The 20,679-nt window shown below is 46.4% G+C and overlaps 2 protein-coding genes across 2 annotated transcripts in view; one reads left to right on the forward strand and one right to left on the reverse strand.

Moving 5' to 3' along the window:
* The window catches only part of Bbc3 (BCL2 binding component 3), a 256,886-nt gene that overhangs the window by 213,634 nt on the left and 22,573 nt on the right, over window positions 1-20,679 (reverse strand). The gene's annotated exons all lie outside the window — the stretch shown is intronic.
* Window positions 1-20,679, forward strand: part of Sae1 (SUMO1 activating enzyme subunit 1) — a 43,886-nt gene that overhangs the window by 13,774 nt on the left and 9,433 nt on the right. Inside the window, exons 5-6 of the mRNA XM_051206924.1 lie at window positions 350-449; window positions 7,688-7,793. Coding sequence (XP_051062881.1) covers window positions 350-449; window positions 7,688-7,793 — 206 coding nt within the window. The remainder of the gene's footprint in view (window positions 1-349; window positions 450-7,687; window positions 7,794-20,679) is intronic.

The raw sequence follows: 20,679 nt of genomic DNA on the forward strand, positions 1-20,679 counted from the left end.
TTTGTTTATGCTGAGTTTGCTTACACCTTCTCTTCCCCTAATCACATCAGGGACAGCTATTCCCAGAGAGGTTAACTGGCTCACCTGGTCTTCAGTGGCTGAGGTGAGATTTGAACCCAGGCCCATTGACCCCAAAGCTGTCTTGCAGTTTGTTTTTTCCTAGACAGGGTTCCTCTGTGTTGCCCTGACTGTCATGGAACTCACTGTGTTGACTAGGCTGTCCTCGAACTCTGCTTTTTTTGCTTTTGCATACACATATCCTGTTAGCTGGTAGCATTTTTTAAAAATCTTCATATTCCAGTCATGTGACTCCGGGCTCAAACTTGATTTCCTTCCCTTGTCCCTCTAGAGAGAAAGCCAAAGTCGCCAAAGCTGGTAAAGGGGTAGAAGATGGACCCGACAGCAAGAGAGCAAAGCTGGATTCATCCGAGACAACCATGGTCAAAAAGGTGATGGTGCCAAAGCCTAGGTCAGAGAGCCAGGGGAACCTTGGGATGGACCCTGCCCATCTAACAGGGTATAGCAGCTACTGCTCTTCCTCAGAGAACATGGGTTTATATTCCAAATGCGATGTTCAAGAAAATTAGAAATCCTTTACAATTGTGGCATCTGTTCCGGTACTGTTCTGGTGTTGCACCATGGTAGGCAGACACGGCAAGCATGTTTAACTTAGTTGGCATAGAATGCATCACTTTTGACCTCTGGTGTCTGGAGACATTTTCCCTCCCTTACCAGGCACCCCATCACAATCATTTTCTCTTTTTAGATTGGTATAGAGGTCCGAACTGGGCAGGAGCCAGTTTAAGCTTGAATTTTTTATTTTTTGATGTACAAGCATGATGACCAAGTTCATTGACAGATTCTGGGGGCGGCAGCTAGGCATGGCAGCTTGTATTTAAATCCAGCGCCGGGGAGGTAGAAACTAGAAGACTGGCAGCCAGTGTAGAGACTTCCAGGTTTAGTGATAGATTCTGTCTCAAAAAAGAGGGGCTAGAGCTCGCTCTTGTTGGGGACCTGGGGTCAGTTCCCTGTGGCACATAAATGGTAGCTCATGCCTGTAATCCCAGCATTGAGGAGGTAGAGGCTAGGAGTTATAAATTCATGTGGCCCAGTTTCTAGGTTAGCCTCGGCTGCATGAAACTTTAGGCAGAAAGGTCTTTGTATGTAGTAGTCACTGGTGGTGTGTATGGTGTTTCTTTTTCTTGTCCCCCACCCCACCTCCAGTATTGGGTATAGAACCTAGGGGCTTGCCCATCTCGGTTGAGTGAGTTGAGCCTCAACGCCACTGTGTACTTAGTGAAGTGTATGTTAGTGATTGAGCCACTGTTTGGGTCTGGTGTGGTGTTTAGTCTCATTTTAGAGAAAGCAGTTAGGAAAGGGGGCAGAGAAGGAAATCTTATACTGGAGAAAAAATTTAAAGTGGTTGGTGTTGGTTTTGTTACTCTGAGAAGTGATGTGACCAGGCCCGTATTTACTCTTTACCTTGTGGATTGAAATGTTGAGAAAGGAAACAGCTGGTCAGAATGTCCTGCACTGGGGCATTGAGGGTCCACGTAGTGCCGGGTCCACACAAGGGGGACTAAGGCCCCCAGCAAGGCAGAGCTGAGCATTCTTTCCCTTACTTTTGTGTTTGTTGGGTAAGCTTTATCTGTGGGCCTGATGCAGAGGAATTATTAAGCTCTAATTTTAGTGTCTATTCACAGGACTGTAATTACGCAGAGTGAACAAGAGCTTGGACCAAACCTGGGGTCCTTTCTTTCTGAGTCCCAGTCAGGCTTTCTCTGCATGGCTGCCTGAGTTTGGTGGGGGGAGAAACTTTGCTAACAAATGGAGGGCACAAAAGGAACATTGTGGGCTGCTGTGTCAGTTTATAAATCACACTCTCTTACGTGTGACACTTGGCCCTGCTGTGAAGGGTTTTATGGCTTAAGGGCCTTCTCTGATTGAGGCCTGCTTTTTGCATTCAGACAGAAAATGCCCTGGCTTTGTTAGCCATTCACAGCTGGAAGTATCTATCCCTGGAGTCACTTGTGGTAGTGCCCTCTAGGGTGGCCACTCTTGGAGGAGCCACTTTCTCTCACTATGAGGAGAATGTGGGGAGCCCAGGCAGGTACTTGGCAGCCTTGGTGTGCCATTCCTGAGGGCTCTGCCGGCGCTTTGCCTTTTGTGCGGTGTCTTCCTTTACAGGGGACAGAAATTGAAGATATCAAAATATTCCCCAGCTGACATTGTTAGTCAGCTGTTACAATGGGACTGTTGAGCTAGGATTCCAGGCCTGAGCCCTCGAGGGTGCACAGCGTGCAGCACATTCCTTCAGACAATCCCCTGGATCCCAGACCTTGGCTGTGTGCCTCACCAGGGCACAGTGCAAGGGCGGGGTGTGGCAGGGTGTGGGCCTGTGCCTTTGCCACATGGCACTGACAACTTCTCCATTTGGGCAGGGGACCCTTAGGATTTTATTTTATTCCTAATGTTTTGGGACAGGTTATCACTGTGCAGCCCTGACTGACATGGAACTCAGAATGTAGACCATGCTCCCCCAAATCTTTCTGCCTGTCTGAGTGCTGGGCTTAAAAGTGAATCCCACTAGGCCAAGCAGCCCTGGGATTTTGAAATTCTTTCCAGTTGAGAAGTTCTTCCGCACAGATTTTAAGGTTCCTAAATTGTACAGAACAACTAGTTGGGCTTTACCCAGCGATGGCAGGATGGGGTGGGGAAGCAGCTACTTCCTGTTTCCTGTGAAAGTCTGTCAGTGCCCCTGTCCTCCCACTAGTCCTAGGTTCAATCAAATGTTGTAAAACCACTTTGGGTTCAAGGTACACTGTGTGCTCCTAAATTAGAAACTTCAAAAGACAAAGAGGAAAAACAGAGCTTGTGGTTTTCACACATCTAGGAAGCTTGGGCCTTTCTAGCACACGTGTGCCTGTGATAAATAGGGCATTGGGAAAGGTCTGACTGGAGGCAACTGGCATTGAGGAGTTTGTTAGCAACTTTTTTGATATTTTGGTTTTTAAATTATTACACTTGTTTACTCCTGTGTGTGTGTGTGTGTGTGTGTGTTACCACTGAGCCACTGAGCTACAGCCCTAATCTTTCCTTTAGATTTTGATGTCTGGGCTGGTGACTTGCCAGTGCAGGGGGTAAGGAACCTCTAAGTGGGCCCTCCAGGACATGGTGGGAGGAGAAAATTAACTACAGATTGGCCTCTGACTTTTTTGTGTCTATATGTGTGCACACACAATAAATAACTAAACAAAACATGAATGAGCACGCTTTAAAGTAGTAGATTTTATTCCTAGGCCAGTCTTTAGCATAGTTGGTCAGGAAAGAGTTTAGTGTGGTGGCACTTCCTGTAGCGGATAACGGTACCTACCCTGAGGAGACCTGTGTCATTTTAAACTAGGCTGTGGGACAGACTGTGATGGACTAAGGTGAGTTTTACAGCACGTTAGTTTTTGTGCGTGGTCAGAGAGAACAGAATCCCCAAGAAGCTAAGGGTTTTGCAAGAAGGGACTTGCTGAATTGTCGAGACAAGGACCTGTAGGCCAGTGCAGTTGTGGCCCATCCAGATGGAAAGATCCATTTGGTTCTCGGCTTCTCGGGAGAACAAGTGACCTTTTCATGGGGTTTCCTAAGACCGCCAGAAAACACAGTTACTTACATTATGATTTATAGCAGTGGCCAAATTACAGCAGTGTAGTAGCAATGAGAATAGCTTTATGGCTCCCAGCACACGATCTCTGAGATGAAGGCCAGCCAAGGCTACATAGGAAACCCTTTCTTGAAAAACCAAAAATAGAAGATATTATGGTTGGGGTCACCACTGCATGAGAAACTATTAAAGGGTTGTGGCATTGGAAAGTTGAGGACCACTGGTTTAGAGGTCTGCCATGCACTGGTGTCTGCCTGCAGAGAGTTTGGTAGGAACTGGCACCAGGGTTTTCCAGGGAGGGCAGTTAACCAAGATGGGGAGTGGTGTCTTGTCTTGAGGGGGAAAGCTCAGTTCCTGTGAAGTGAACACAGACAGGCTTAGCCTTCATCACTCCAATAATGGGGGGGGGTCCGATTTACCATCCATGCTCTCTTAGATACCCCAGCTGGATTTGAACTCAGCTATAGCCCAAAGAGGCCTTTCCTTTCAGCCTTCCCACTTCAGAATGCTGAGTTTATAGGGTGTACTGTTACATCTGTTGCCACTGTTAACTGACACGTGTTTGTGTATGTATGATGTATATTTCGTGTACAAATACATGCCACGTCCTTGCAGATTATCAGTCATAATAGAACAAACACTGTCTTCATCAGATACCCACGTTCTCAGTGTTAGCACAATAATCTGTAACCCTTTGCTGTATTCTCGGCTTCATTTTACAACTAAACATGTGACTCTGGGGCTGCTAGGCTGTGTTAATGGATTTAAAAGACACCTGAGCAAGGCAGCAGTGGCGCACGCCTTTAATCCCAGGATTTAGGAGGCAGAGTCAGGGGGATCTCTGTGAGTTTGAGGCCAGTCTGGTCTACAGAGCTGTTACACAGAGAAACCCTGTCTCAGAAAAAAACAAAAGGCACCCGGAAGGGTCAGGTTCCCACTTACCCTTATTTGCCTTTGAGTTTAATGTTGTTTATAGATATAAAGAACTCAACTTTGGGGACAGGAGAGATGGCTCAGCATTTACGAGTACATGTTGCCCTTGGAGAGGATTCCAGTTCCAATACACAGCATTCACACACCTGCAGTAAACGAATGGCTTGTTTTTAAAGTTACTCTTAAAAAAAAAAAAAATAGGAGAACACAACTTTTATGCAGGAGTTTAGGCATAAGCTAAGACTTAGCTAGCACCATATATACTACCGAGTTAAAGTAGCAAATGTCTCTGGCATGGCTGAGCATTTTTGCTCTCTCGGTATAAGCAATCACACTTGCTCTCTGTCTCTTCACTACTTCAGAACTGGTTTCATGTTGCATGTATGCTGCCATGTCACCTGCTCTGTAAGAGCAGTATTATTGGTGAGGCCATCTATTTGTGTGTCTTTGTGGAGCTTTGCCGTCCCGTATGGTAGTTACTAGCCATATATCGCTGTATGATACTAAATACAATATAAAAACAGATACTGTTAGTGCTTGATAACCACCAGTGGCTGCTGGCATGAGTTACACAGCGTGTACATATGACCTACTCCGTCATAACAGGTTCTCTTGGACAGCACTGCCGAGCTTTGGTTGTGCGAAAACATTACTGTTTATGTATCGGTACTGTTGATGGCATTCGGGTGTGTAAACTTTTCTTGTTAGAAATTGTGCTGCAGTGAGCATTGTATTTGTATATGTGAGACTACATATAATCTACTTGGGCAATTGTGTTCATTTTTGTAGGATAAAATTAGTATAAAGGCATCTTAAATTTTCTCAGATTCTGTTAAATTACTCTCAAGGTTTTTTTTTCCCTTGTTACTACGCACTCCATGCTGACCTTGAAGTTGTCATTCTCCTGCCTCTGCCTCCCACATAGTGGGAGTATGCATATGCCACCACCTATATATATGCCACCAGCAAGTGGTTGTAGCATGACTTTAATCCCAGTACTTGGGAATCAGAGGCCAGCGGATCTCCAATTTTCAGGACATCCTGGTCCTCCGTGAATTCCAAAGTGGCCAGGGCTAGACAGTCTCAAAAAGCCAAATAAAAAATTTTCCCTTGGGACTAGAGAGACGGCTCAGTGGTTAAGAGCACTGACTGCTCTTCCAGGGGACCCCGGTTCAATTCCCAGCACCCACATGGCAGCTCGCACAGATCCTTTGACTCTAGGATCCAATACCTACACACAAATATACATACAGGCATCAACTTTTTCCCCTTTATTGTATATGTGTATGGGTGTTGTGCCAGCATGAGTGTGTGTGTGTGTGTTTACACATGTACGAATGTATGTGTACATGTACCACATGCATTTTATGGAAGCCAGAAGAGGGGTCGGATTCCTTGTGACTAGAGTTACATGTAGTTGTGAGCTGCCCTGTGGATAATGAGAATCAAACCCAGGCCTGATGCAAGAGCAGCCAATGTTTTTTGCTCCTAAGCCAACTCATTCTCATTTCTTAGCAACCTGTAATCAGTTTTAAATCTGGATGAGTGGATACGCTGTATTTATGCCATTCATTCTTATTTAAATATGAGTTGTACATGTGTGCAGATACAAGTTGCACACAGAGGCAACCTGAGGTTGCCTCTTGATTGTCTGAGGTTTTCTAGATTGCTGTGTTTAATTTATACAATGAGGTAGAGTGCCTTGCTTGAACCCAGAGCCCACCAGTTCAGTTAGTGTAGCTAGCCAGCTTCTCAAGTACTACATCCTAACCGGTGATCAGCTACATTTATTTCTGTCTATATTGCCAGTGAGTTCACACCGATATCTCAGCCACAATGTTCATTCTAGTTTCTTACTGTTTCATGTGTTAATTCTCTTCTAATAAGCAAGCCTGACTCCCTGGATTCTAGTACTTGCTTGTGTCAGCCACTGGATGGAACCAGGGTCCTGTCAGTTTCTTTGAGGATGGCCTTCTTATAATATCTGCTTAGACCTTTCACCCAGGACAACCATCTTCTGGATGCTTGTTTGGAAATTCCCTTTCCAGAAAATGTCTTTGTGTGAGGGTAGAAGGGTTCAACTTTAGACACCATTACTCATAGAAAAACAAGTGATGTTTGGGTTTTTTAAAAAATGTTTATTTTAGCAGGGTTGGTGGTGGTGCAAGCCTTTAGTTCCAGCATTTGGGAGGCAGAAGCCAGTGGATCTCTGGATTCAAGGCCAGCCTCCTCTACTGAGTGAGTTCCAGGATAGCCAGGGCTGCACAGAGAAACCCTGTCGTGGGAAGGGGCAGATTGTTTTATGTTTAATTATGTGTATGTGTGTTGGTATGTTTAGATGCCTTTGTGAGTACTAGTCAAAGGCTTGAGATCTCTTGGAACGGGAATTATAGAACTATAGGAACTGGACATGAATACTGGGAATTGAACTTAGTTCCTCTGTAAGAAAAATGTGTGCTCTTAACTACTATGCTATCTCTCTAGCTCACATATTCTCTCTTTTTGGTTTTTCTAGGTAGGGTTTCTCTGTGTAACAGCCCTAGCTGTCCTAGAACTTGCTTTGTACACCAAGCTGGCCTCCAACTCAGAAATCCACCTGACTCCTGAGTGTTGAGATTAAACGACTAACACTAATCCTAACCTACCACCTGACTAACTTTTGCTTTTCTTGTATATAATTATAAATAATGCTCTATTTAATAACTTTAAGCTTTTGAGGTTGAGTCTTGTTGTGTAGTAGCTCAAGCTGCCTGGCCTCAAGCTTGTCATCCTCCTGCCTCAATCCCCTGGGTCCTGAAATTAAAGTCCTGTGTACCACCTCATCCAGTTGAGTCTGGTTCGTTGGGAGGCTGAAACAGGAGGATCTCTGCAAGTTTGAGGCTATGGTGGTCTATATAGTTTCAGCCTGAGCTACACAGTGTGACCAAAGAATGAACCAGGTCTCAGGAGATTGGCTGCATAGGGAGCATGTGTCCATCCTTATGTCCCCAGAGTGCAGGAAGTAGTTCTTGGGTCTCGGTGGGCAGTGGCTCCCTAGAATAAGACTTTGATTCAGACCAGCATGCTTGTCCCTGTGTTGCTAAGCTCTGTCTTTTCCCACAGAAAGTGCTTTTCTGCCCTGTGAAGGAGGCGCTGGACGTGGATTGGAGTGGAGAGAAAGCCAAGGCCGCCTTGAAGCGCACAGCTCCAGACTACTTTCTGCTGCAAGGTGAGGCCTAGAGGTGGAGTCACCTCAGGGTTAAATGCAGCCTCACTGAGGTCTGCCTCCTGGTCTCTCTAAACCAGTCTGAATAACTTGTTCTCCAGAAATGTGGCCTCAAACCCTTTCTCTTGACAAAAGTTTTGTCTTTTCTTTGAGTTGTTTGCTCTGCTCTAGTTGCAGTAAGGCCTCACTTCGAGTGACCCTCTTGCCTCAGCCTTTCATAGTTGCCACCGACCTAGCTTCTCCCTCACTGAATGAGCCATATTTCTGTATATCCTTGCTGGTATTTAGGGATTTGTTTGCAAAATACTGCTTGTCTTAGTGTTATTCCTGTTCCTGACAATTTCACTTGTTTGTTTGTTTTGTTTTTCTAGACATGGTTTTTCTGTGTAGTCTTGGTTATCCTGGGACTCACTCTGTAGATCAGGCTGGCTTTCACACTCACAGAGATCCACCTGCCTCTGCCTGCCGAGTGCTGGGGTTAAAGGTGTGTGCCACAATGCCTGGCTGAGGTTCAGTTTTTAAATGCCATTTAAAAAATAATTGTTGGGACATGGTACATTTGCCTATAATCCTAGCACTTGGGATTCAGACATAGGAGAATGATAAGACTCATCCTAGTGAGCTTAATGACAGCCTCAACCACAACTACGTGAAATGATGTCTTGAAATCAGGAAAGGGACAGAGGGTAGGGAGTTTCAGGGATGAACTATTTTAAACCCTGAGTGTCCATTCATACAGAAGTATTTAAGTGGGTTAAGTAGGAATGAGTGTTAGGCATGTGAGAAATGCCTCCCCTAAGGACTCTGGGGCTCTGTGTGGAAGAAGTAAGTGCCAGCTGTACTGTGAGTGTCGGCACCTGCTCCTCCGGGCCAAGGTTCTCTGCAGGCCCTGTCTGGCACGGGAAGGGAGCAGTGGCCACTAGTTTGCAGCATTTGTGGGTAAGGTGAAACCATCTCTAACAATTGCTTATGAAGAAGCCCCCTAGTCTTACCTGGACTGTGTTTCTGTAGTTCAGTTCTGGTCCTGGTAGTTAGGACTTGGTGGGGAGCATTCCTGTCATCTAATGGGAAAGGTGAGTGATGTCACTAAACATCCCCACAGCAGCTCCCGTGGCAGAAATTGGGCCGATGGAAATGTGAATGCAAGCTCTCGCCTCACTCCTATAGTCCTAGCTCTGGGGAAGCTGAGACAGGAGAATTGTAGCAAGTTCAAGGCTAGAATTAAAGTAAAATAATAACAAAAAAGGATGTCATGTCTGGGAATGCAATTTCTGGGTTTTTGTTTGTGTGCTTTTCCCATTTGTCTCAACATTGTAGTAGTCTCCTAAAATGTGTAGATGGTCCTTTGTTTGATTTTCATTTGTATTCATTCATTCATTGAAGACAGGTTTCTTTTTGTAGCTCTGACTGTCCTGGATCTCTTTAGAACACCAGGTTAGCCTTTGACTCAAACCCGCCTGCCTTGCCTCCTGCTCTCTTGTGCTGGGATTAAAGACATATGCCTCTGTGTGGTAGTAGGGTGAACCCAGAGCTTTATGCTGTCTGGGCTGGGCGAGCATTCCCAGTATGGGTCCAGCCCTGTGAAGTTTGTGTCGAGTCCATGTAGGCCTGGGTACCAAGAACATTCAGGTGCCTTGGCTTGGAGGGGCAAGAGATTCTTGTTTTGTTTTTAGGTAGCTACATCGCCCAGGTGCTGGCATCCTAGTGTCTGTACTGTACCTGACATTGACTGTAACGCCATGGCCGTGTGTTCTTGTCCGTGTTTGAGACAGGGTCTTAATAACTCTGTCTGTCCTGGAACTCTTTATGTTGACCAGGCTGGCTTTGAACTTACAGAGATCCATCTGTTTCTGCCTCCCGAGTGCTGGGATGACTTACAGTTCTTGAGACCAGGTGTTTGAAATAAAAACTGACCTGATTTTGCTGGCCTCTTCTGCCATTTTTCTGAGAGGAGGGATCCTTACATCCCCAGGGTCTACAAGTCTATTTAATATAAATTCTGAAAGGGGATAGGGGTGTGCCTCAGTACTGAGAGCTCTTAGCATACACGAGGTCTTGTGTTCAATCCCTAGCACCGCAGGGATTGGTGGTAGAGAGCAAAGAAGAAAAGTAACACAGTGTGGGGCTGCATTTTCAAACCCACCACCTCATTACCTGTCCTGAAGCAGCTCACCCTCTGCTTCTGCAGAGGCCACACTGAATGAGATAAGCGCTGGCTGTTAGTCACCAAAGCCTATTCCTGTCTCCATGATGCAGTACTGTCATCTACTTCACTGCCAGTCTAGACAGTGAGTAACTGTGTGGAGCTCACCTAAAATCCCAGCGCTCAGGAAGCACAGGCAAGAGGATTGCTATGACTTCCAGGCCAGCTGGGCCTATGGGAGGGGGGAGGACCCAACAGATTGGGCAGGAAATTGAATAATGAGACTCTATGACTAGTTGGAAGATCTGTGTTGTATTCATATTTTTTTTTGGGTTTATGGTACTGAATATTCAATCCATGACTTTATGTTAGGCAAACTCTTTACCACTGAGTATATCTGCAGCCCCTTATTTTTGTTTGTTACTGGTTTTTGGTTGTTTGTTTTGAGATGTACTCTTAGTAGAAGCAGGCCTAGTGGCACTGGATGCCCAATCCCAGGTTCTTAGGAGGCTGAAGCAGGAGGACAGCAAGTTCAGGGTCTGTGTACTGTAGCATGATCTCAGGGCCCGCCTAGACAACTTAATGAAACCCTGTCTTAAAACAAGAGATAGAAAAGGGCTGGAGGGTGCATCCCAGCGGATAAGAGTGTCTGCCTTGCCTGTGCTAACTGGCCTTAGGATCCTTAAGCGGCTTCAATAAGAAACTAACATGCAGGAGCTGGTGGCACACGCCTTTGATCCCAGCCCTCAGAGGCAGAGGCAGGTGGATCTCTGTGAGTTCAAGACCAGCCTGGTCTACAAAAAGAGTGCCAGGACAGCCAGGGGTGTTACACAGAGAAACCCTGTCTCAACAAAAAGACAGAGAAAAAGAAACTGAACAGACCATCTCTCTCAAAGTGAAAAAAATACATGAACTAATAAATCATACACCCACAGAGTTGTTTGAAGTATAAAAAATGTACAAAGATAAATACGCAAATGCATTCATATTTCTCTAGATTACTTAGAATTTTTGCTTAAGAGACTGTCAGTTAATTTCCTCTCATCTCATAGCTGAGTAAACAAACTCCTCAAAAGACAAATTGCCTTTTTACCCCTATGACGGAGGGTTTCTCTGTAGCCCTGGCTGTCCTCGAACTTGGAGATCCTCTGCCTCCTGAGTGTTGGTGTTAAAGGTGGGCACTGCCACTGTTGAACAGCAAATCGATTTCTGTACACAAGATCCCAGTTAATGGCAAGGAAGCTTAGCATCGCCAGTACACACATAGAAGCTGCCTTGCTGTTTTGTAAAGTGGAATGAGGTTAACATGCATGCGAGTCTTGTGGTTGGGGTCTGGAGGCATAGACCAGCATTAGGAGCACCGCTGCTCTTAGAGAAGGCTGGAGGTCGGTTCCTAGCATCCACATAGAGGCACGTAGTCATCCATAACTCCAGTTTCAGACTATCCAACCCTTCTGATCGCCATGGTCCCCAGGAACACATGTTGATCACAGGCTATATGCAAACAAAATGCTCATACACAAAGTCTAAGAAATTTTTTCATTAATTAAAGGAAATGCAAAAGTCATGTTTATTAGTAACCAAGCAAGAAATATAAAAACACAGTTCTGTGAATGTAAGAATATGGCATTGAGCTAAGGCCAGGGCTCAGAGGTAAAACTTCTTTACATGCACAAAGGTCTCTAGCCTTGACCAAAGAAACTGCAAAAGAAAAGGAAGTATTATGATAGTCCCGCAGAGAGCAGACCAGGCCTTTGTTCCCTCTCTATCTGGGTGCTCCATCCAGTTCTAATTGTAGCACCTCTGCAAAAGCGGGGGCCTTGACAGTTGGCTCGGGTTAACAGTATTTGCTTCTCTTGTAGTTGGCCTGTAACTCCAGTTCCAGGGGATCCACACACACCCTATGCTATCTGGCTTCCATGGGCATTGCATTCACACAGACAGACACACAAAAGAGGCAGAATGGCTTGGTGGGTAACAGCTCTTGTGGCCGAAGTTTGATCCCCAGAATGCACATAATGATTAAAGGAGACAACCAGTTCAACAGAGATGTCTTCTGCACATGCCCCATATATTAGTAATAACTGAAAAATAAAAGAAGAAAAGATAATCAGGAACATACAGATGTAAGCATACAGTGGCTATTAGGACTTGTCATGTGTGCCTAGAAAGCTAGGCCCAGGAAGAAGTTGTATGAGATGTTTAGAGAAAGATGAGTAGGCCCATGTGTTGTGAAGAACCAGGGCCTGGGAGAAGCAGGAAGCTTGGTATGTGTGTGCAATTTGGTATTTTTGTTTTATTGGGTTTTTAATTATGTGTGAGTCTGTACACTTGACTGTGGGGGCCCTCAGAGGCTAGAAGAAAGTGTTGGATCCCTAGGAGCTGTAGCGAACAGGTGGATTTTGAGGCCTCCCAGTGTGAGTGCTGGAATTATCCCTCTGGAAGAGCTGTACTTGTAGTTTGGTCTAGCCTCAAACGCCCATGTAACAAACTTGGATTTGAACTCCTGGTTGCCTGCTTCCAGCACACTCAGCTAATTTGCTATTTTATGTGATAGTTTAATGATACCAAAGGGCCTTTGAACCAGTGAGTACCTTGTTCCCATCCTGCTGACGGGATGGATGACAACCGTCATCTGTGCCCAGCTGACCTAGAAGGACAGGTAAGTAGTTTTCGGTTTTTCTAGACCAGAGACTGACCTGGTAATGATGTCTGTCTCACCTGATAGTGCCCAATGAGAACAGACAAGGTGCTTGGTGATGCAAGGTGATGCTCTCCTAAGGGTTTTCCCTATTTCCCCGTGCCTAGTGTGAGATGCTGGGTGCGAGATAGATGGCTGTTTCCGTGGGAGTGACTGGTTATTGCTTGTCTGCTCATTTGTCCCACCTGAGAATGAGGACTGCTCACATGCTGCGTCCCTGCAGTATCCTCTTGCTGTCTGCTCCCTGGGTACTTTCAAGACTTCTTTTGTTTTCTTTGTACCAGCTTTATGTGTATAGTGTTCTCCCACACTGTTCTAGCCTAGAAAAATATATTTCTAGGAGCTGGAAAGACGGCTCAGCAGTTAAGAGCACTGGCGGCTGCTCTTGGACAGGACCTGCCTTTGATTCCCAGCACCCACACAGCAGCTCAGAGCTGTTACTCTAGTTCCAGGTGATCTAGTACTCTTCTGGCCTCTGAGGGCACTAGGGGCACACATGCATGACATACATGCAGCCAGGAGACCCATACACATAAAATTCAAAATTAAAAAATTTGAATTTTGAGACGCCAGGTTGTCTGTGATATCCCTGAAGTTGTGATCCTCCTGCTGGGTCTCTCGTAGCTTGGATAGTAATTCCCATCAAGCCTAGCACACACCAGGCTTGATGTGCAGTGTCTTCTTGTCTGGGTGCTTACAGAGTCTCATGCCACCCAGCTGTCCAGCCATGTTTGGGAACGGTGTTTTTCCAGTTTGCCTGACACAGTGGTGGTCAGACTGACTGCTTCCTGCTGCGTTTTTCCTCTGTCTTAAGAGCTGTGTTCTCCTTCCTGTCTGTGAACAGAAAGAGCTCGTCTCTTTATTATTCTCCCATGGTGTGTTGCAAAACATTAAATGTGAGCTGGTTTCCTGTGGCAAAAAGTTGACTTTGATTTGTTCTTTCTGAGGTTACTGTGAGTTTATCATAACAGGAGTGCTAAAAATAGCAGCTCTTGTATGGAAACTGTTCATTTACCAACGTGGACAGCAACACACAGGGTTAGCAAGAGCAGGAAAGATTGGACCACATCTCCTCGGGCCCTGCTCCCTCACTCTCTCAATCTATTCGAATAAGCTGTGGAAAAATACTCAGAACTAAAGGCAAACTAACCCAAGATCAGACATTTGTGGTGCATCTGGAGTTTGTAAGATCTGTAGCTGAAAATCAGGAGGAAGAGTCGATGTCCTTCGCAGTGAGTTCACACTAACACCTTGTGAGGAAAGCCCTGATGTAGGCTGTAGAAGAAACTGCTTTGTCATGTTGGTGTAGCGTGAGTGCATTATACCACAGCTGTCAAAGCAGACTGTTAAGAACATTCCAGGAACTGGGAATGGGCATTTCCCGTAGACGCACACAGTCTTGAACAGGTTTTGCTAAGAGGTGGAGAGAAAAGACAGCACAGCAGCTGGAGCCCAGGGCGTGGGGCCACGGCTCCCTTTGGGATGGGCTGTCAGCCACCCAGAGACCCTTCTGAAAGCTCACATCAACTAAGTATGTCTCCTGTTGCTGGCTGTAATAAGGTAGCTTGCTTCCTCAAGTTTTTTTTAAAGTTCTCAAGTGAGATTCCCCCCACAGTAGGGAAAGAAGCCATACCTTGAACCAAAGCCTCAGTTACCAGTTGGCTGGCTGGCTGGCTGGTTGGTTGGCTTTTCCAGTTACCCATTTTTAATCTAAACGCATCCAAGGGACTTATTCTTTAATTAACAGGAACAAAAGGAAGCTCCTGGGATACCTCTTGAATGCAGTGTGTTTATTGTTGGTGGTTCGTTGAGACAGGTCCTCAACCAGGATAAACCATTGTGGCCTCAGAACTTACCATGTAACCAAAACGGGCCTTGAAATTGTCATCTTCCCACCTCTCCCCACTAAGTGCTGGCATTAGTGTTTCATGTGGAGCAGCCTAAGGAAAGCTGAAAATTAGCAGTGAGGTTTGCCTTTGTTTTTGTAGAACAGTGTGTATGGAAGGCGATAGTCTAGCAGGGGCTGTGAGGGTGTGCGGTGGGGTTGGTAACAGTAGGTGTGCTTGTGGCTTATCATCTGTACATCAATGTATGCATTGTCTCTTCTGCTGGCTAGGGCCTTAGAGGGTACAAAAACAGTTGTCAGGCGGTATAGGGTAGAGTAGGGTGCAAAGGCTGGATAGGGTGAGTCACCTCCTTCCTCTCCTGAGTATGGGCAAACTAAAGATAAACATAACGGGGGTAGATATGATTGCTCAGAGGCTAAAATGGCTTGCAGATCTTACACAGGACCAGAGTTCCTACATAATATGTCTCACAACCATGTATGTAATTCCAGCTTCAGGGGATCTTGCATCCTCTTAGCTGCCTTCACACACATATACAGATGTACATGTAAAATAGTTATTATGAAAATGGTGACAGAAATATTTTTAAAGATATATTTCTATAAGCTGGGCAGGGTGACACATGTCTTTAATCCCAGCACTTGGAGCAGAGGCAGACTGATCTCTGAGTTTGAGGCCAGCCTGGTTTATGTAGACCAGGCTAGCCAGGAATACCTAGTAAGATTTTTGTCTCCAAAAATTGTGATTGGGAGCCTCTTCACACAGATGGTGAGCAGCAGCATGGACCATGCTGGAGCTTATCCTACCTGAATCCCTTTCTCATACTTTTCCCCAGAGCGCTGGGTTGGCCACCTCCTTGTTAACATGTTGGCCCATCTAGGTATGTAGACATTTCTGCAATCCCCATTTTTCCTGTAAAGAATCCCTGCTGCCCAATTCTGGACACTCTACCACGAAGCCATGTCCCTAGCTCTATAATTCACCTTTTGTTCAGAAAACAGTTGTGACTGTAGGAACATACTGACATCCCTCAGCTGGGATCTGCTGGCCATTCTCTCTCTCTGCTCCCTTTTCTCTTGGAACTCTGCACCTCTCCTTTTTAGACCTCTGCACCTCCCCAGGAGGCATCTGCAAGCCCATGCTGTAATTGTTCCCATTCTGCGTGTGCTCTTGTCCATAGCCTTTCATACTTGTCCCCATGCTCAGTGTCCCTTGTGTTTGGGTTAGGCTTCCTTCCTCTGAGCCAATAGCACCTTCTGGACAAGAGCTGGCTAAGTGAGGCTTCCTCCCCTCTTGCTTGTCCAGCACTGGTCTAATACAGTGTTGCTTGCTAAATCGGGGCTGCTTGAGGTCTCTTGGTGCCTGTCCCAACTTGGAGATTCTAACCAGTTCTTACTCTGTTGCTCCATTACTTTATTCTAGGGCCCTGTGAGGCCATGTAGGAGAGGCAGTTTGTATAGTAGACTCTTGGACATTTTCCCACTGTGCTACAGCCAGGAAATGTCCGTAAGCCTCGAAGTGCAGCCCTGTGCCCTTTTCAGAGGACTGCTGCTGCTGTTGGCCGGGCTGCCTACATTCAGACACCATCACACAGCTAGGAAGTTTGTGGCTGTGCTGGGCCCTGGCCATAGGAAAGGTAATGTCTTTCTAAGGGAGCCACTTGTTTTTGTTTCTGAATTTAGCCAACCAAATCTGGAGCGCACAGCTACTTTCTTCATGTAAAAAGAAAGTACTTGAGGTTGGTGTAGGGAAGACCTCAGTGATTGAGAGCAGTGGCTGCTCTTCTGAGAACCTGGATTTGATTCCTGGCACCCGTTTGGTCGCTTATAAACTCATGTAATTTCAGTCCCAGGGGGTCTGACACCTGACCTCAGTGGGTAGCAGGCATGATATATGCATAGTGCACACACGTACTTGCAGGCAAAAACCCCTTATGTATTAATCAAATACAGCTAGGTTTTTTAAAAGGGAAAAAAAGAACGTGAGTTTGGATTTGAGAGCTGTTTGGGTCTACACTTTGCTATGTACTAGTTTGTGGCTCTCTGCCATTGAGCAAGTCTTGTTGCCTTTCATGGTTCCTGCTTTTTCCTTCCACTCCCCGTTTTCTTGTTAGAAATTGTTCTATTCTCTCTGGTTTCTAAACAATAACATTTTAGTAACATTTTGTTGTAATTCCTGGAAGAAAATTGCTACTTGTTTTCTTCAGTTTCAAGTCGCTTTTCTTAGACCTCCCTCCTGATGTGAGGATGGATCCTCTGAGGAAAAAACTTCTCATTTTAAAAGTCATAACCTTTCCAGACAGGCCAGCACCATTTGAGTGTGGGTCTCCCCAGTGGGGCTTTGCTGCTCAGCAATGACAAGAACTCCCAAGGAGCAGCTAGCCATGGGGGACACCTGTGATACTGGGGTAGCAACTGGCTGCTTGCTGATTGGCTGTCGTCGTGACCACGGATGTTTAAAAATAATTTGTAGGCAAAGGCAGTGGTGATGTTTGTGTGTGTGCAGCGCTTTGTCATCAGCGGCAGACCTGCGCTGTAGGCCTGCGAGACCACAGCCATTGAGAAAAGAGGAAGGCACTACCATCCAGGGAAGAGGGGATGACCCTCCAGCGGCCTCACTGGTGAGAAGGCGAAGGCGGGTGCTTGGTGCGGGAAAGCAGGCCCAGAGCCACACAGACTGTGTGGTTCATGGGGCTCCAGTGATGGCGTGTCCTGGTAGTTCCTGGGGGCGTGCTTCTCCAGGGACCGTTTATCTTCACGTCCACACAAGGGCAGATTGCATTCCTTTCTCAGCAGAGAAGTCTGAATGGCTGGGTGCTGTGAGAGTAAACTGATCAAAGCTTGTGTCTCCAGTACCTGTTTTAAGCATCACCTCGAAAGCACTGAGTCTGTTTGGTGGCCCTGATTGTGAGACCCTGAATGTTGCCAGTGGACAGATCCATTCTTTTGTCTGAGCTTGAGGAACTCTGGGACCTTGTCTTACTATGCTTTCAAAGATGAGAAAACTGAGAGCCACCACACTCAGATGCAATGATGAGGAGCCACATTGTCAGCCACTTGCCTTGTTCTGTCTTTGCAGGTCATGTCCCTGCCCCCACTTTGAGCGTCTTCCTGGGAGCTGTGGACAAGCCCCAGTCCCAGCTGCAGCCGTTGTTAGAGCCTCGAGTCTTTTCTCTGACTGTCAGATAGTAGTCACGGGAATGTCCTGTGCCACCTTCCCTCTCCAGTGTGGTTGGCAGAGAGCAGCAGATGCCCAGATTCAAGGCCACGTGCCACTCAAGTGCTGGGCTAGAGAAAGGACTCTGTTTCCCTGCTTGTTGTGGCCAGGCTGAGTGGGCTGAGTGCAGAGGCCTGTCATAGTACTTGCATGACTGTCGTGCACTGGCCAGGCTGGACACAGCATGCGTTCACACTGCTCCCTTTGTGATTTGCCTCCCTTTGTTCTGTTTCCCTTCATTAATTACGATCTTTTCATGCTAGTTAGAATGTCCCCATTAAAGGTAAGAGTCACTCAGACATTTATATTATAGACAGAAAAATAGACTTTCTGGCAGAGACTGGAATCTGATGGGAGTGTCATAGATTTTAATCCAATTGATGGAAGAAATTTGACTAAAACTTTAACTTGAAGATTTTAGTAGCTGCAGGGGACTCTGTGTTCATAGTTGCCATCCTATTACTGAATTGAGCCCCAGGTTTACTGTGATACAAATAACATGGTGGTGGACATCTGTGTGTAGTCAGTCAAGGGCTACGACATGACCTTGTATGAAGAATCTTTTTTTGAAAGTCTCGGTGTGCACCCGATTGGCCTGGACCTCACTGTAGACAAGGCCTCTGGCTTGTGGTGATCCTAGAGCTTCAAGTGTAGGCATTTATTAACATGTGTGTGAGCCACTGAGCATTCCTGCCCCTACTGAGCACTAGGTTAGGTGCAGGCCTTGTGCCTTCTGCTTGAGTAATCTCAGTGTAATTTGATAGGCAAAAAGCGCATCTTATTCTGAGTCATTTCTGAGAATTGGACTTCTCCTTAGCCCATCAGCAGCTTTCATGTGGCTGTCTGGGAGTTTTTCAAAAGCAAGTGAGAGACTGACAGAGAAGCAGTGTCTTTCTCCGAGCTGATTCATCACCAGGCCATTTGTGAAGGGTTGCTGGCAAGATGACAGGGCGAAACGCTAGCTTTCTGTCACTATAACACGTAACTTGAGGCAGTAACTATTTATAGAGAAAAAAGATCCCAATATGGTGGCACTTGGGAAGTATAGGCAGGAGAACAGCTGCAAGTTCTGGGCCAGTATAGCCTGCATAGCCAGTTTGAGACCACCAGGGCCGTATACTGTGATCATCTCAAAAGGAAAAAGTTTGTGGGGGGTCTGTGTGGGGGCCCAGTCTCTTAGAACTCACTGAGGATACCACCATGGATGTACATAGCTGAGCAAAACCATTCACGTATGTCATAGCCAGGAAGCAAAACAAGAGGAGATTTGGATTCCATACCAGGTGTACCTTTAAAACCAACAGACCTCTCAGTCATGCAAGCTAAGAACCAAGCCTTTGTTGTGTGAGCACTTATAAAAGTTGTGGGCAGGACTTGGAGGTCACACAGGACATCTGAGAGTCTTCAGGGAGACCACTGTGGTGCTATCATCCAGCAGGGTCCCCATCTCAGGCCTGGGGTAGGGACCTGGGCCTGGGTAATGTTCTGAAATAAGTATACATGTGCCTGGACTCTGAGACTGAGCTTGGGGTCAATAGGAAAGCACTGGGCACAGATCTGAGCAGGTAGAGATGCCACGAGCCACCAGAGTGTGAGAGAGCAGGCTCGTGGTCGCCTCCAGGGACCCCTGCCCTTCCCCGCGAGGTTTGTCCCACTGCCTTTGAGCTTCAGCAGGGTCTCCTATAGTCTAGGTTGACATTAACTATTATGTAGTAAAAGATGGGTGACACTGGCTTCTGAGGAAAGCACTCCCTGGCACCCCTAGATTGTCAGAGCTTCTGGATTGGCCATGCTAGTGCCTGTAGACCAGGCTGGGCTCGGACTCAGATTGCCCATCTCTGCCTCCCCGGTGGTGTGGTTAAAGGACTGCACCGCCACTGCCGCCCTGCAGACACGTGTTTTTCAAACTTTATCATTTCCATTACATGAACTAGTCCTAAACTTAAGCAGAGACATCAGTCCATCTCCAATGGTAGATGTCATCATCCCACTGGACTTAGGCACCCTGAATTAAATAGTTCACATGAAGTTAATCAAGTTTGGAACTCTTTATTTTGTAGTGTTTTTATATTATCCTATGAGTCATCTTTTGGCAAGCAGTTCTCCATCCCAGTGTTTGATCTGAACGATTATAGCCCAAACTGGTGAAATTCAGAAATGCAGAATCAACAGCCATGCTCGCGTGTGGCTGGCTGTTTAAAGCAGCAGAAAGCAGAACAAAGAGCAGAAAGTAAGAAGAACTTGTCAGGGGCTGGTGTCAGTCCCGAGGCCACTGCCTTTCTGGAACATGAGTTTCTTCCCGCCCTCTTCACCTCTGCTAATGAGTGCTGACATTCAGAAACGAGGGGAAAGGCAGCTTCTGTTTGCTTTACTGCAAATAAGTGAGCCTGCTTTTGGCCGCCTCCCCAGTGGCCCTGACATACCTCAGAGTGGCCAGTGAGGTATGTGCACGGTGCCAGCCTGCCGGCCTCATCCACGCCTGCTGCACCCGGAACGGCCAGGAGGCTCCCATTGCCCTTCCGTTGCCTTTGCCCTTCCTCTGGGTACCACCTGGTTTCTTTGGGAGGTGATGCTGCGTCTACCCTCTGAAGACATGAACAAGGGGTTCTGCTTCCTCTGCTCACCCTCTGGTGTAATAGCTTGCAGAGGATGTTACCTTGTGAGCATTCAAGACCATCTGGGAAATGCATCTTGAAAAATGTAACCCAGTGCGGCAAAGGGCCAGGCCATGTGGCACCTTTTGTGCCACGTTCCTTCACGGTTCTGCCACTTTTGGATTCCAGAAGTGGGCCTGCGCTGACACTTCCTTTCCGCTCCCCCTTAGCGGTTAAGCGAGTTTTTTCTCTTCCTCTGAAAGTGATAGTTCTCACCACCCTCTCAGGTCAGTCTTGTGAAGATACTCATACATGTAGCATGTTCAACATGGCTCCTTACACATAGCAAGGTCTGTCACTGTTTAGACTTTTTTCCCCAGAGCTGTAG

The sequence above is a fragment of the Phodopus roborovskii genome, unplaced genomic scaffold (assembly GCF_943737965.1).
Source record: "Phodopus roborovskii unplaced genomic scaffold, PHOROB, whole genome shotgun sequence".
Lineage (NCBI taxonomy): Eukaryota > Metazoa > Chordata > Mammalia > Rodentia > Cricetidae > Phodopus > Phodopus roborovskii.